The sequence below is a fragment of the Equus asinus genome, chromosome 9 (genome assembly GCF_041296235.1).
Source record: "Equus asinus isolate D_3611 breed Donkey chromosome 9, EquAss-T2T_v2, whole genome shotgun sequence".
Lineage (NCBI taxonomy): Eukaryota > Metazoa > Chordata > Mammalia > Perissodactyla > Equidae > Equus > Equus asinus.
The window spans coordinates 29509256-29525344 of NC_091798.1; the positions used below are offsets into that span (position 1 = coordinate 29509256).

The 16089-nt window shown below is 53.8% G+C and overlaps 2 protein-coding genes across 19 annotated transcripts in view; one reads left to right on the forward strand and one right to left on the reverse strand.

The window, feature by feature from the left end:
* The window catches only part of TNIP1 (TNFAIP3 interacting protein 1), a 50968-nt gene extending 45856 nt beyond the window's left edge, over nucleotides 1-5112 (forward strand). For 8 of the 18 annotated variants that reach the window (XM_014834399.3, XM_070518034.1, XM_070518040.1 and 5 more), the window contains 5 exons: nucleotides 619-744; nucleotides 1228-1293; nucleotides 1619-1810; nucleotides 2673-2763; nucleotides 4323-5112. In XM_014834399.3, coding sequence (XP_014689885.1) covers nucleotides 619-744; nucleotides 1228-1293; nucleotides 1619-1810; nucleotides 2673-2763; nucleotides 4323-4357 — 510 coding nt within the window. In that variant the 3' untranslated portion in view covers nucleotides 4358-5112. The remainder of the gene's footprint in view (nucleotides 1-618; nucleotides 745-1227; nucleotides 1294-1618; nucleotides 1811-2672; nucleotides 2764-4322) is intronic. The other 10 variants (XM_070518044.1, XM_014834402.3, XM_070518038.1 and 7 more) reach the window with 2 other exon arrangements.
* Nucleotides 5113-5918: 806 nt separating this feature from the next.
* Nucleotides 5919-14438, reverse strand: GPX3 (glutathione peroxidase 3). Its single transcript, XM_014834405.3, has 5 exons — nucleotides 14051-14438; nucleotides 9105-9258; nucleotides 7938-8055; nucleotides 7398-7497; nucleotides 5919-6969 (listed from the first exon to the last, which is right to left on the reverse strand). Exons 1-5 carry the CDS (start codon nucleotides 14135-14137, stop codon nucleotides 6748-6750), a joined length of 681 nt encoding a protein of 226 aa, XP_014689891.1. The 5' UTR covers nucleotides 14138-14438; the 3' UTR covers nucleotides 5919-6747.
* Between the last annotated feature and the right edge of the window lie 1651 nt (nucleotides 14439-16089).

A 16089-nucleotide genomic window follows, 5' to 3' on the forward strand; every position in this document is an offset into this window, starting at 1 on the left:
AAAAAGAGGAGGATTGGCAGCAGATGTTAGCTCAGGGCTAATCATCTTCAAAAAAAAAAAATCATTGTAAAGAAAACTTTTGCTGGAGTAAATGGAAGACAGCATTGCTATAATAAATAGATGACAACTCCAACAATAAATACAATGAAGATGGAAGGGTGCTCACAAATTCTGGCCAAGTGCCTTTGCCCATTGAAGGCTCTGGGCCTGAAGCCTGCTCTTTCTCTGTTAACGAGGGAGACTAGTAGGTACTAGAGAGACCTGAGCTCCAGTCTCCACCCACACTCTGGGCTTGTGGCCCCTGCCTCTCTGTGGGCCTTAACAGAATGAAAGGATTGGACTGGTGGGTGACTTTTGACATTTTTTTCCCCCATGCATCCTTTATTCAAATAAAGCCCTATTTTGAATCCCGGAAAGTAAACTAGATGGACCCAGAAGTACTCTGTTAGAAGTTGTGGGTAGGGATTGGGGGGGGGGGCACCCATTCCCCTCTGCACCGTGACGTCGAGACGGGGTCACACCAGCTCTGACCACGGTGACTCCCAGCAGCAGGCCCGGTTCCGAGCCCCGACTCAGAACTGCCCCTCCTCGCTCACTTCACCCCGCCTTCGCCTCCAGGTGAAGATCTTTGAGGAGGATTTCCAGAGGGAGCGCAGCGATCGAGAGCGGATGAACGAGGAGAAGGAAGAGCTGAAGAAGAAGGTGGAGAAGCTGCAGGCCCAGGTCACCATGTCAAACGCCCAGGTGAGAGCAGCTGGACCTGCCAAGAGGCAACTGGCCTGTCCTCATGGGATGGGGCGTGGACTGGAGGGTCCCTGGTAAGACTGCATGTCAGGACACTCACTGGTTCTTCCAGCTCTGCCACCGGACTTCTGTGTAGCTCAGCAAACCCTGCCCCCTTTCAGTTTTGATGCCTTAAAGAGCAAATTTAGGAATTGGCCCCGAGGCGCCCACTTTCTCGCAGACGGGGAACTAAGAGATAGTAATCCTGTTTTTGAAGCACAGAAGCTCCCGGGAGCCCTCCTGACCTGGGTTCAGCCCTAACCTGCAGCCCCCAACCTGCGCTGTGCATGCCCCACAGGCCCTTCCCCGGGGCTGGGCAGGCAGGACACCCCAGGCTGGTGGCCGTGTGCATCAGCAGTCAGCCCTCCAGGCTGGTTAGGCCCTGGGTCCAGGCCTGGCCAGGAAGCACCTGTGCCAACAGCCTTCTCTCCCTCCTCCTCTCAGCTAAAAGCATTCAAAGATGAAGAAAAGGCGAAAGAAGCCCTCAAACAGCAGAAGAGGAAAGCGAAGGTGAGGAGGCCTGAGAGACGCGCAGCACTCACCTCGTCTCGCCTTCTTCAGGGTCTGCAGTCTGATGGGGGCTCGCGCTTGCTCAGGGGCCCACTCACGGATGGGGGTGCAGGGAGAGCACTTAGCACTTGGTACAGAGTAAGTGCTCGTGGCACGTTAGCTCTCATCACTTGATATTCTGTCCCCGTGTACCAGCCACTGTGCCCATGTCCCTGCCTTCAGAGAACTAAGTTCCAAATAGAGAATGGGAGATGCGATGGGTGTCACTGGGGATGGCCTGTGCAGCCTGTCACAGGCCAGAGCCAGACGTCAGCCTTTCTTGCAGGCCTCGGCAGAGCGCTACCACGTGGAGCCCCACCCGGAGCACGTCTGCGGGGCCTACCCCTATATGTACCCGCCCTTACCAGCCAGGATGCCACACCACGGCTTTGACGACTGGTCCCAGATCCGCTACCCCCCACCCCCCATGGCCATGGAGCACCCGCCCCCACTCCCCAACTCACGCCTCTTTCATCTGGTGAGTCTGGCCCCTCCTTCACTCTGGGATACACACAGAGGCCACCTCAGACTCTTTCCAGAGGGCAGGGTCAAGTGAGGGGGCAGAAACTGCATCCTCGGCTCCTTCCTGAACAGCGGTGCAGTGCACGGCAGATGTCGGGGCCCACCCTGCCATCCCAGGGGCAGGACACTGCAGCCCAAGCTTGGGCTCAGGGTCACCGGTGTAGACAGGAAAGGCTGAGGAAGAGAGTTGGGCGGGAAGGGCTCCCTCCAGCTAGCCAGGCCAGGGGGTCATGATGAGTTTGGGTTCAACTTTATTTCATAGCCCCACCTGTGACCAGGTACCAGATCCTCGCCATGCATTCTCTCCCCTGCCTCTTCTTCTCTTTTCCATTTCAGCTTCCTTTCCTTTTCTTTTCTCTTCTCTTTTTTTGCTTGCTTTTCTTTTCCTTGCTTATCATTCTTCAAAGAGCTGCCGTCACCTGTCCCATCCTCTCCAATCCGTCTGCCACATCACCTGGACGATGACAGCAGCTCCTATTGGCCTCTCTTCCAGCTTCTCCCCCATGACCATTCCTTGCACACATCTTCTTTAAACACTGGAGTGTAGTGTGGGGCTTAGGAGATTGGCTCTGGGATTATAGAGACCTGAACTCAGATTGAAGCTTGGCCACTTTCCTAGCTGGATGGCCTTCAACAAATTACTTAACCCCGCAGAGCCTCAGTTTCCTTACCTGTAAAATGGGGGTAGCAATCTGGGTTGTTGGGGAGAGGATTCAGTTATACTTGATTAGTATGTATTTAGTGCTCTTCTGGCACAGTAGCTGCTATTCTCATTTTCGAGTGTGGTTATTGATCACTAAGCCCCAGTTTTGTTGCAGCCAGAATACACCTGGCGGCCGGCCTGTGGAGGGATGCACAATCAGAGCTCCCAAGTGATGGACTCGCCCACAGCCAGGCCTACGGAACCAGGTGATCCTGATCTCTCGGACTGGGTCTTGTCTTCCCCTGGGGGAGACAACTTCTTATCTGCCAGGATCGCCCCAGTTGGGGGATGGTGTTGCTACATTCTGAGTTTGGTGGAGGAGAGGCCCAGCTTTCTGAAACAGTGTTGAGAGGAAAGGGACAGTACCTCCAGGGTGAGGGGATCGAAACCATTCATTCATTCATTGTAACTTAGTGTCTGAATGCCAGGAGCTGGGCTGAGGGCTGGGGGAGCCGAGAGAGCAGAAGCAGGTGTGGTCCCTGTCCTGATGGAGCTTCCTGTCTAGAGAGTGAGGCAGAAATGAATAAAAAAGAGTCACACCAGCAGGCATACTGCACTCAAGCACCCAGAAGGAAGAAGAGCAGGTGTCTGTCAGAGGAGATAACCGAGGAAGCTGACCTAGACGGGGAGCAATGACCTTGGCGTGGAGACCCGCAGAGGGAGTGGCATTCACTCGGTGAAGAGGAAGGAGTGGAAGATGTTCTTGCAGAGAAATGACATACAAAGGCCTTGGTGGGAGGGAGGGAAGAATTCTGGCCGAATGGGGATCAAGAGAAGGCAATTGTGGCTGGAGCCGAGAACAAGGTGGGGAAGGAGAGACAGGCAAGGCAGGGTCGGGAGGTGGGGGGGTCCAGGCCAGGCAGGGCCTTGCTGACTGTGGCAGGGGGCTTAAGGATGATGACCAGTCCTTGGACATTTTTAAAGGCCTTTTAAAGAGCAGCATGACAGATTAGCTTTGCATTTTGAAAAGCTCCCTCTGGCCATGGTGCCCACCATAAACAGTTGAAGGGATGGGACTGTGTTCACTAGTCATGAGAAGACTCTGGCCCTTAGTGACTACTTTCTGCAAGGCTCTCGTTGGGCAGAAGGCACTGGCTTGCCTGTGGGCTTCTGGGAACAGAAAGGTAACCAGTGGGTGGGAGCGATGCAGAGGTCGAGCCCATCTCAGCACGAAGAGGAGCTTTCTGAGGGTCGCAGCTGTGCAGAAACAGCACCGGCTCGGCCAGGACGTAGAGTGCCGCTTCCAGAAGGTGTGTGAGCAGAGGCTGCAGGGTGACTTGTGGGAGTGTGGTCTGGAGGGTTTAGTGGTGGGGAGGAAGGACCCAGCTGCTCAGTCATTTCCTAATGGTTCTCTGTAGAGTCCTAGAGGTTCTGTGCAGCCCCTTGGAGGCTGCTTTGATGAGGGGCAGAGGGTCGCCAAGTGGACAGGACTGTCCCCTCCCCCAGAACTGCTCCACTTCTGGGATCTGGAGACAGACTGGCTAGGCTCCAGCACTTCCTAGATCTGGGACTTTGGGCCAGATTTTTAAAACCTCTCTGTGCCCTGGCTTCCTCCTCCATGGAGGGTTAATCATCTGCCCGCTTCATAGGGCTGAGCGAGGATTGGTTGACAGATGGACCTGAGGCACTTAGCCTGGGCCCTAGGACTTGCTAACACCCAGTAACTCTAGCTCTTATTTTCACTGTTACTATATTGGTTTCCATAGGACTTTGAAACCTAGTGTAGCACATAATCTTTAAGCATTCAAAATTTTTGTTTATTTAGAGTCCACAAAAAATGACCGTGAGAGGCCTCAGTGAGACCAGGTTGCGTCACTTGGGCTCCATCTCCATCCTGCAGAGCCAGCTGATCTCAGATTACTGAAAAACTAGAGGCCACGTGCTCTGTGTGGCCAGGGCCGCAGCCAGACCGGAGGCTGAGACAGATGGGTGGCCAGCTTGTGCCCTGGCCCTGCCCTGAACTGTTGACGGACTGCAGAGGCTCCACCCGGAAGGCTTCCGTTTGGGCCCCTTGTTTGGAGTGCCCGGGAAAAACTCACTACCCTGCCACCAAGTGAGCGGAGAGAGGCCTCATCCCGCTTCGACCTGCCATCCTTTGCGGAAGCCGCCGGGGGACATCAGTTTCAAGAGTGGGATGCAGCCGAGACCCCTTCCTTTCAAAACTTCCCCAGAAGTGGTTCCAGCCCCTCTGGGGACCATGTTCATTTCACGTCTGCGTATACTTTTGCTTTAAGCTCTGTAGTGGCAGGACCTGCCCCACACCCATCCCTTCCCTTCTATGAATGGCTGCGGGAAGAGCACGTTTGCCTCCGGGAGCAGAAGAGAACAGTCTGCTGCAGAGCCCTCCACCTCTGCCCACCACAGCCTTGCCAGCGCCACTGCAGCCTTGGATGAAGGCCATGCCAGCCACATCCGCTGAGGGGCCCAGCCTGAAGCTGCCAAGCCCTTGGCCCTGCAGCTGGAGGCTTGTGGTGCCAGAGGCCCGGACTAGGGTGTCTGTCCCTAGACAGCTGTTTGCACGAATCTTGGACATAAATCCAAGTTGATGATCAACATTCTCTGACTGGTGTTCTTTCATGCCCCTGCTAATGTTCCCCTCCCGGTCACTCAGAGGGCTACTTCCCCGGTCCCCTCCCTCGGTGCCCCCAGCCCCCCAGTCCCCAGAGCCTCGCCATTACTCTTGACAGATAATCCGCCGGGGCCCTTCCCAGAGCCTCCCTGAGTGAGGGGCATCAAAGGGGCCTGGGCTGAGAGGCGCCCTGAGTGTAAATTCCAGTCCTGCCCCTCCCCCATCAGGAGGCACTGGGCAAGGCCTGGGCCTTCCATGAGGCTCAGTTTCCTCACCTGTCAAATGCAACGCCCCATCTCAGCCCCAGGTGCCATAGAGAATTGTGGGAGGGAATGAGAGTAGATGTGAACTGGTTTTATAAACCCCAAATGCTGAGTTAGAGAAGCAGCGTGGGCCCAGATAGGAACCAAAAAGCAGGGGCTGGAAGTACTCCATTTCTTTTCTTTTCTTTTTTTTTTTTTATATATATGTTTTTTGAGGAAGATTAGCCCTGAGCTAACATCTGCCACCAATCCTCCTCTTTTTGCTGAGGAAGACTGGCCCTGAGCTAACATCCATGCCCATCTTCCTCTATTTTATGTGGGATGCCTACCACAGCATGGCTTCACAAGCGGTGTTTAGGTCCACACCTGGGGTCCGAACTGGCGGACCCCGGGCTGCCAAAGCAGGATGTGCGAACCCAACCGCTGTGCCACCACACCAGCCCCCCTTCATTTCTTTTCTTCTCTCCACTTCCCCACCTCCCCTCCAGCTGGGGCGGCCCCATTGAGGAAGCATCACAGGAGACTGAGCTGCTGCAGAAAGGCCTTTACTGGGCAGACAGGGGTGAGTCTAATGCCATGGGCCAGGGTGAGGGGAGAGGGCATGTCCCCCAAAGGAGCGGGGGTGGCGTCCCTGCCTGGGGGCTTCAGCCTGAATGCACTAAGGGCTGGCCCTTCAGACAGGCTCTGGGGAGGTCCGCCCACCAGGGCTTCGGGCCCCTCCATCATGGAGATGCCACTCCTGACATGGGGAATGTAGCCCTTGCTCTCACATCTGCCTTGGCTGCTCTCGGAGCACTATGGGGTGGGGTTGGGGCTCAGGAGGGCCCTTCAGGAAGGAGAGAGGCTGCACAATGGAGAGGAGGGAGGTTGGGCAGTGTGATAGACCCAGACACTTCTGGGCACTTCACTCGTAGTATTTAGAGGCAGTGGGAGATGTCCCAAGGCTGAGGTCCAGTTTAGAGCAGAACAATGAGTCGAGAGCTGGTTTTTCCTTTGGGCTCAGCTGAAAGTGAATTGTTATCATTGGAACAGAGAACTGGAGAGAAAGGGGAGTTATTCTCTAGCGCTCTCCACAGTACACAGCTGTGGGCGCACAGATGGTACACATTCCTGGGAATTCACACAGGTAGACATGTGGCTGTAGACACATGTGCACACACCTGTAGGTGTGTGTGCCAACAGCTACACGCACAGCAGAACAGACACAGTTGTATGCACATGTTTGTGTCGGGCTGGGGCCTTGTGTAATAGTAAGGGGTTTATGGTGGGAGTGTGGTGTGCTTAGAGACATGGATTCCTTCCTGAAAGAGTCCCTCCCCAGCCCTTGCATGGTGGACATGGGGTGGGGCGGGCCTCAGTTACTTCCCCCTGGCCGCCAAGGCCGCCTCCCGCCTCATGTAGGCCAGTATGTCCATCTTGACGGTGTTGACCGTGGTCCGGTGGTACCAGCGCATGATGGGTTTGCCGTCTGGCCCCACCAGGAACTTCTCAAAGTTCCAGCGGATGTCATGGATCTTCATGGGTTCCCAGAAGAGGCGGTCAGGTGAGCCCAGGAGCTCTGAGGTGGGGGGACAGGCATTCTGCAGCAGGAATGAGAATAGCGTCAACCCTGCTTGGGGCCCCTCCTGCCCTCCCCCTCCCACCCGCGTCCTCCCCAGGCCTTCCTGGGGGTAGGAGAACAGCTTGGCCCTGAGAAAAGAGCACCAGTTGGGAGTTAGAAAACTGAGTCCCAGAACCAGCTTTGGCACATTGTGAGACCTTTGGCTTCTTCCGTCTGGGTCCCTGCCTGGGCCTCAGGTATAAAATGGGCTGATGAGATCCTTCGATCTGCAGAGCCCTCTGGTTGGAACAATAGTCGGATATTAAGAAATTCCCCAAGGGCCCAGGAGCAGGGGAGGGTGGCACAGGCCTTGTCTCCACGTGGGCTGGAGCCGGGAGCGGCTGCAGCCCTATCCAGAGCCAGCGTCACCAGGCACAGGGGCTCCTACAGAGGTGGCTGTGCACTTACCTTCAGGAATGTGTAGAACTTCTGCTCTTTCTCCCCGTTCACATCCCCTTTCTCAAAGAGTTGGAAATTGGGGACAAAGCCGCCACCTGGCCGGACATACCTACAAGGAATGTTATGTGGGTCCCAAGGAGAGGGGCACAGGGCTCAGAAATGAGAGGAAGGCACACAACAGGGAGGGGCATTGGGAATCTGGATTTTATCCCACAGTGGGAGCCAGTGACTACTGAATGGGCATAGGCGTGATGCAGGTCTGCAGTCATCTTTTTCCCGTTTGCTGCCTTCTCAGTCACCCCTGCCCCCCAGCTACACTCCTCCGCCCCCATCATGCACTCACAGCCAGCTATCCTTGTCCCTCTCCCTTTCCTGTCCCCTCCTCCACTCATTCCACTAATTGGGGGTCCTGGAAGGGGAGAGTAGTTCTTGGTGGCTGAGGAATGTCCATCCCGAGCCGGGGCCAGTGCAGGAGAAGCCGGAGCCTGGGCTGGGACACAGGGTGGCTGTGCCAGAGGAGGTTTCTCAGGACGCTGAGTGAGCACTCACTTGAGGGTGAGTGGGATCTCCGAGTTCTCTCCTGGTTCCTGTTTTCCGAATTGGTTGCTGGGGAAGCCCAGAATGACCAGACCAAATGGTGCAAACTCTTCCTGTAGTGCATTCAGTTCTGGGCCAGGGAGAGAGCAGAAACAGGGGTAGCCTGGCGAGGAGCCCTGTCACAGCCGTCCCACTCTACCTGCTCACCTGCTGTGCAGCTGAAATCACTGAGGCCCAGCAGGGGAGGCACCTGCCCAAGATCCCCCAGTGAGTGTGGCAATGGGGCGGGACGGGGCCCTCACAACCCTCCCATACTCTAGGGATTCAGGAATCCATGGAGGCCCTGGCCCAGCTCCCCAGTTCCCTCAGCACCTCGTGGCCTCTTGTGCAGTGCCTCCACCCAGCCCATCTCGCACAGACGCACTCTGCTCTATTCCAGGGGCCAGACAGAGCCCTCACTGCCCAGTGGGCCATCCAGCATATTGTCATTCCACTTCCAGGAATTTGCCTGTAGTTGCCAGGTGGAACATTCAGGGCCAGATTGCCCTCGGCTCCCCACAGTGCCCACCAGCGGACTGTGCTCAGTCCCAAAACATTTTCCTGTGGATACTGTCAGAGGCCTTTGACCTGCCTGTTCCCTCAGGCTCTTTACTCTGCCCCAGCTAGGGAGAAAGGAGTGAGGACACTAGCGATCACGAAACCTGAGTGAAAAGCTCAGTTCTGCCACTAACACACACTCTGGGGCCTCAGGCCCATTGCCTGCTTTCCAGATGAGAGCCAAGAGAAACACTTAAGGCAGATGGGGCTGAGGGCACATGAGAAATTCTCAGCAAGCTAAAGCTACCATTTCTTACTCCAATGAGAGGACAGGACACAAACACAACCAAGCACAAACCCAATCTCCTCCATCTTTCTGCTTTGAGGGCAGTTGAGGTGCCCAGGGATGAAGAAGGGCAACTGGGAATCTTCTAGAACATGTCCAAAGATGATCAGACCTCAGGCTTATATAATTATCTTCATAAACCCATGGAACACAGTAGAATTGGGATACAGGGCTTGGAATCTCATGATCATTGTCACCTGTTCCCCCTTGCACCAAAAAAGCTCTTGTGATTAAAATGTGCCCAACTGGCAGAAACAGCCCCAAATAAAGCAGGGGGCGGGGGAGTGGGCACTTACCAACGTACTGGCCTGTCAAGCCTCAGTAGCTGGCCACGTTGACAAAGAGGATGTATTTGCCTGCATACTGCTTAAAAGGGATGTACTCTTCCCCATCGATGGTAAGGGCTCCATACTCATAGATGGTGCCACTCACGCCAGCATGGCAGTCCGTCTGGAACAGAAGATCAGCACAAGGGAGCCATTAGAGCTGGAAGGAAACTTGGACATCACCCTTTTCAAGACAATGAAAGATCTCAACAGGGAGAGGTGGAACTGACTTACCCAAGTGGTCTTGACTTGCCCGAGACCACTCTAAGAATTGGAACTGGACTAGAGAATGCTCCTAATTCCTTGTACAAGATAATGATGCTGAAAACACTTACTAAGCTGGTGAGCACCATGTGACCCTGGAGAATTACTTACTGTGATCATTACTTCTGCGTTACATGTCAATTTATAAACATTTACCAGGCTCCGAGGGGGACTACCCTGATGCTGGTGGTTGCATCATTGCATGGGCTGGTGGAGACTGGTTGGGTGGCTGTTGCCATAAGGCAGGCAAGTGATGACAAGGTCCTGAACTCGACCGTTGTGAAGGAAGACCTGAACCGAGGGGAGGCAGCAGCAGAGTGGAGAGTGGTGGTTCTGAAGTTCTCGATCTGGAGGGCTGGAAGCTGAGACTGTTGTCATAACACAGGGAAGGGGGATAGGAGCCCGGGCTGAGGAAAGGCCTCTGCGAGGACTGCATGCGATGGGAAGGGTAAAGCAACAGTGCCTGGCACACATTAGATGTTCTCTGTAAGGGAGCCGTGGCTTCGATGACTGTTATACCTTCCTCTTTGCCCTACTGCTGCTCCAGTCAACCTCCAGAACAAGTAGGGACGGTGTACAATGGACTGTAGGACAGGGGGCCAGGATTCTGTGTCCAGCTCTGCCGTGAACTCCCTGTGTGGTCTTGGACCAGCCCTTTCTCTTCTCGGGGCCTCAGTTTCTTCATTTATAAGCTCAGAACCTTGAACTGGATCAGCTGTTCTGAACCTTGATGGCTCAACAGTGTCACGTTCAGTGGGAGAGGAGGCAATGGGGCTCCTGCCAGCAAGCGGGATACTGCATTTGTCTCCACTCTACTCCTATCTCATTGCTACAGTTTTTGGCACAGACTACAAAAATCTGGGTCTACTCTTGAAAGGGTGCCATTGTATCAATCACACAATCAGCGGACGGACTGGTTGTGAGGGGAGAGGAAAAAGCTGGCAACCATGGCATCAGGTGATTGCTGAGGTCCTTTCTGGCCCTGGCATCCTACCAGAGGTGGAAAGACAATAAACAAATCGAGTGCAAACGAGTATTAAAGATCCGGAGACAGAGACAGGTGGTTAGGGTTAGAGAAGCAAGTTCATGCCCTCTCCTCCCATCAGTCCTGGAAGACTGGCTGTTGAGGTGAGGTACCTGGGCCCAAGTGGGTGAAAGGAGCCATCTGGGCTGGCACGGTGTGGCCCCAGGAGGGTGTAGAAAAATGGCCGCTGTCTTGAAGATACCACTGCAGGCCTGCTGAGCCAGGTGAAGCTGGGCTCCCTCCACCAAGCCAGTCCCTGACAGCTTCAAGCTCTCTTCTTGGCTTCGGGGCAAATTCCTTGCTTTACGTGAGTCTAATATTCCATGCCTTGTGACTTTTGGTGGGTGCTGGAAGCAGGCCTGGGACCTAAGATCAACATTCCTCCAGCCCCTGGGCCTCCTCGGCCGCAGCTGTGGTCAGTTCCACGTCAAAATACCAACAACCAGGTCACGACAAACACACCCCAGCTGGCCACAGAGGTCTAGCAGCTGGAAGGTGAGGCCTCTCTGCCTGCCCCCCCGCCGCCTCCACTCCAGCCTGATCCAAAAATGAACTCTGGGAAAGGGAGAGGGGAAAAGCCAGGAAATTGGCCACATAATGGAAGCTTGTAAACAAGAGGAAGATCAGCTTCTGGGCACAGTTTCAGGGCTGGAGTAGGGCAAGAGGAATCTCTCATTAAGTTTTAGTTTTTGCTGGCTGTGTGGCCCTGGGCAAGTCACTTTCACTCTCTGAGCCTCTGCCTGCTGACAGGCAGGGAGAATACCACTTGCCTCCCAAAATGGCTGTGAGAATCTATTGGCACATCAAACAGCCTTGAAAGCCTTTCGGAAAGAAATCCCCACATCGAGGGCTGGTGATTATTCTGCCTGCATCTAGGGAAATGGGCCCCAACGTTCCCCAGCTAGTATGAAGAAAATGAGGCAGACCGGGCAGGGTGTCTCCACGAGGAGGGACCAGTGATAAAGCCTCTACACTTTCTGCTGGGGCCAGTGAGGCCTGTGCTGTGGGTTCAGACGGATGGAGGTCAGAGGGTGGCCTCTGGTGGGGGAAGCCATAGCCTGCACTCACCACTGAGCACTGCAGCCCAGTCCTTACGTGAGCCCCCTTCCCTCTTCTGGGCCCGTGGAGTTCCAGAGCCCGGCACCTTACATAGTGAGGCCAGAGGAGGTGGGGCGGAGAGGCAGCGAGGGTGCCTCAGTCCTCCCACAGTTGGACAAGACAGGAGAGTTCTGACAGCTTGAGAGTTAGAGAGGGGCCTCAGCCAGGGCCCCATGGGCTTGGGCGGCTGGTCTGTGTCTTTCTCCTCTCCCATCTTACCATTCCCATCAGTGCAAGGGTGCGCAAGGAGAACCGGACTTGGGGCAGGAGACCTGAGTTCTGGGCCTGGCCCTGCCTCTGACTGTGTGACCACTCCTTTCCCTTCTGTGGGGTTCCAGCTCTTCCATTGTGAGATGGATTCGGATTCAGTGCTGTCTTAAGGGCCCTTCAGCTCTGACTGTCAGCCTGTGGTTGCATGATTCTCTCTGCCTGGTTTAGTCACCTAGAAACCAGCGGTTACTAGGATCCCGTGCACGTCAGCAGTTGTTACTCTCTCCCGCTTCTGCAAAATCCTTTCGTACAGCAAGGACAGGGAGCCTCAGCAGCTGTAAGCTGGACTGGAGAGGTGACACAGCAAGGAAAGGATTCCCTTTGTCCCCTAGCCCCTCCCTTGAATTGGGAGGAGGCAAACATCCCTCTGGGGCTGTCACCTTTTGTCCATCCCATTCTCCACATGCCCCCTACCCCATCCCTTGGCCCAGGAGTTGGAAGTAAGGTAAGTGGTTGAGTCCTAGAACCCAGGGCTATGACATCTCAACTCTCTAAGGACCTGGGAGGAGAGATGCACATGCCCAGACTGTCATTAGCCAACAAGTCCTAGCTGGTTGCATCTGATATGATTGCACCTCACCCTAAGAACTCTTCGAGACCAGACCCATCCTGTTCTCTCTGAATCTATCCATCCCACTTGAGTTCTACAGAGAACATACAGCTATGATGAGTTATTCATGGGGTCCATGTTCTTACCTCCAGCCTTTTTGAGGCAGTGCCTAATCTTGCTTTCTCTGGCTGTCCCCAAACTGGGGATATAGGACTGACTCTATGGTACTGGCCTGTCCATGGTCTACCCCCACCTCTACCCTGTATCCCAATCTTGAAACTCAGCCTCATCCCTACCCTGGAAAATGCCTTCCGAGTTGGGAATTATATACAAAGCTGGATGCAAAGGAGGAGACTTGGAGGAAGTGGCTTCATAGCCATTCAGTCTCTAGGCTGACTCCAAGGAGGGCAGACTGAATGGGATTTAGGCTGAAAACAGGATGGGAGATTGAAACAGACAGAAGGGATTCAGCACTTGGAATGGGTTTCCTGAGCAGTAGACAGGATTTTGGAAACAGAATCATTGAGTCAAAAGATCTTAGAATAAAGACCCAGAGGATTTTAGAAACACAAAAGCTCAAACCTTCTTCTTGAGCTTACACAAGCATGGTCTGTGTGTGTGCGTGCGTGTGTGTCATGTGTGTTGGGAGGCTGGAGCAGAAATCTCTCTTTGGGTCTATCCCTATGCCTGCCTTCTGCCTCCCCACTCTGGGAAAGAGGAGAGGTCTATGGGGCCCACCTTGGCATATAGGGTCCAAGGAGATAAGCATGCTGGGTCACCCCTCCTCCTGGCCTCAGCATCCCCACCCTAGCCAAGGGTCACACAGTCTGCTGAGGATAGACTGAGGCTCAGGAGAATTCTGCTTCTCCTTCTAAGCTGGCAGTCCCCAGTCTTCTCCAACTACCAGGTTTGCTCAAGCCAATATGGGCAGTGGGTAGGGGGTAGTGAGGCAGCCCCAGAACAGAAAACCCTTCAGAGAACAGCGTATACATGTTGCACCTTCTCAAGCATCCCCTCTGAAATCGTCAGCTTCATTATGCCCCTGCCCCACCCCCACCGCCTGCAGATGGAGAAACTCAGGCCCAGAAAGGATTAGGGATCTAGTCAGGGTGCTGGGTGTTCTGCACTGCCAACCCAAAGCGCTTTCTCTCACAGACCTCTGCCTCTTCCACCAATGCCCTAGAATCCAAGGGAGCATTTCCACCTGCATCATTCTTGCGCTAGAAGAGGCCCCGCGGCAATTCTTCAAGACCGGGACCACTCTGCGCATTCTCCTTGCCTGCCAGTCTCCCTGGGAACCTCTGCAGCCAACCAGGCGCCAAATCTCTAGGCCTTTTTCCTCGCCCCCACGCGCTTCAGGCCCTACAGGAGGGGAGTAGCTCAGGGACAGACGTGGCATGGATGTAGCAAGGCGACCCTGAGGTAGCCATTGGGGGGAAAGCGTGAACTCAGGGAGAAGGACCTTCCTCCCCTGTTCATTCTGCCCACCCAGGGCAGCCAGGGCTCCCACAGATGCAACTGCTAAGAGACCGACGGTCCAGGGGCGGGGGTCCCGGCAGCAGAGAGGGAGGCAACCGAGTTAAGGGCGTCCCCGCCCCTAGGTGTTGCCCTTCTGGAGGGGAGCCCGGGAAGAGGGGTGCCTCGCCATCGAGAGATGGACTCCTGGGGGCTATGTTCATTCCCCCGGCCCCCACCCGGAGGCTCACTCACCTTCGACTTCTCCTGTCCCCGGCTCGGCGGCACGAAACCGGCCAGGAGCAGGGAGAGAAGGCAGGATGCCCGGAACAGCCGGGCCATGGTGGGCTGGGGGCGCGTCTCGGGCTCGCCCGACAAGCTGTCCGATCCGAGCCACGGTCCGTCTGAGGTGTGCGACGCTCTCAGCCACCTTTCAAGCCCTCAGCGATGACCAATCCGCGGCTGGGCGGAGTCCTTGTAGCCAATCGCAGGGCGGCTGACATTTCAGGGGCGGGCACGACTTACCCTCCGCTTCTCCCCCTCCCCAGGCTCCGGGCGACAGTGACATAAGCAAGTCTCTGGGCAGAGGGATGGGAGCCAGGTCCTTGTGAACCCTCAAAGCGGCCCCCTCATCTTTGGGCTCGAAAGTGCGGGAAGAGGCTGGCGCAATGTCCTCCAGCACAGCAGGGAAAGGGCGTTAAGCAGCCCCGAAGAACTGCCTACGTCCCGGGGAGCATTTCTTACCCCTAGGCTTGCTTGCTTTACTTATTTTTATGATTATGTTTATTTACTTTATTTATTTTTATTAAAGTATAATTGACATACAATATCATATTAGTTTCAGGGCTAATCATAGTGATTCGAAGTTTATATACATTATGAAATGATCACCAGGATAAGTCTAGATACCATCCGTCACCAAGCAAAGATATTACAATATTATTGACTATATTCTTTCTATGCTGTACCTTACATCCCCGGAACTTAGTTTTTAACTAGAAGTTTGTCCCTCTTAGTCCCCTTCATCTATTTTGCCCATCCTCCAACCCCTCCCCCTTCTGGCAACCACCAGTGTGTTTTCTGTATCTGTGAGTCTGTTTATGTTTTATTTACTCGTTTGTTTTGTTTTTTTACATTCCACATATAAGGGAAGTTGTATGGTAATTGTCTTTCTCTGTCTGACTTATTTCACTTAGCATAATACCCTCTAGGTCCATCCATGTTGTCGCAAATGACAAAATTTCGTTCTTTTTAAATAGTAGAATAATATTCCATTGTATATATATGTATATCACATCTTCTTTATTCATTCGTCTATCAGTGGACACTTAGGTTGCTTCCAGATCTTGGCTGTGTAAATAATGCTGCAATGAATACAGAGGTGCATCTGTCTTTTTGAATTAGTGTTTATGTTTTCCCCAGGATAAATACCCAGAAGTGGAATTGCTGGATCATTTGGTGGTTCTGATTTTAATCTTTTGACGACTCTCCATACTGTTTTCCATAGTGGTTGCATCAATTTACGTTCCTCCTGGTGTTCCTTCTTCCCTCCTGCCTCCATTCTGGTTGAAGGGATGTTGAGTATTTAAAATGCTAGCAAGATCTGAAGTTAGACTTCCAGGAACGTTGACTCAATATAGGTTTAGGGCTTAAGAAGCAAAGGGTGGGTATCCTAGGATTTTGAAGGCAGCCCCTTCCTGGGAAGAACATTGGGATACTTCAGCTGTTTTGGGAGTAGAAAATGCATTTGCTCCCTGTGTAGTGTTGAACATGTTCCTTTCCCTTTCTGGGCCTCAGTTTCCCCAAATGTGTAATGATGGGATTGGTTGATGATGTCTAAGGCCTTTCTGGTTCTGGCTACGTGATTTGCCTCTAAAGTAAGTGACAGACCTAGACTAGGAGTCCCTTGAGAATAGGGACCCTAATCACCACCTGGCATAGGGCGTAGAACACAACAAGTACTTAATATTTACCACATTAATCAATCCATGAATTCATTTCTCTGCTTGGAGATACTTACGATCAGATCAGCTAGCTCTAGTCTGGGCTGTCTAGGCATGATCCTGTCCACAGATGGGGGAATGTGTTGGGATCAGTGTTTCCCAAATCTGTCTGACTACCAGAGGCCCCTAGGAAGCTTTCAATGCAGATTCCCAGGCCCCACTTCAGAATCACTGCATTAGAATCCTTAGAGAGGAGGCTGAGAATCTGCCTTCAGCCACCTTCCAAAGGCGCTTCTGAGGCAGCTGGTGTGGCCACAATCTTGGTGGTGGAAGTCGCAGGAATAGGTGCCC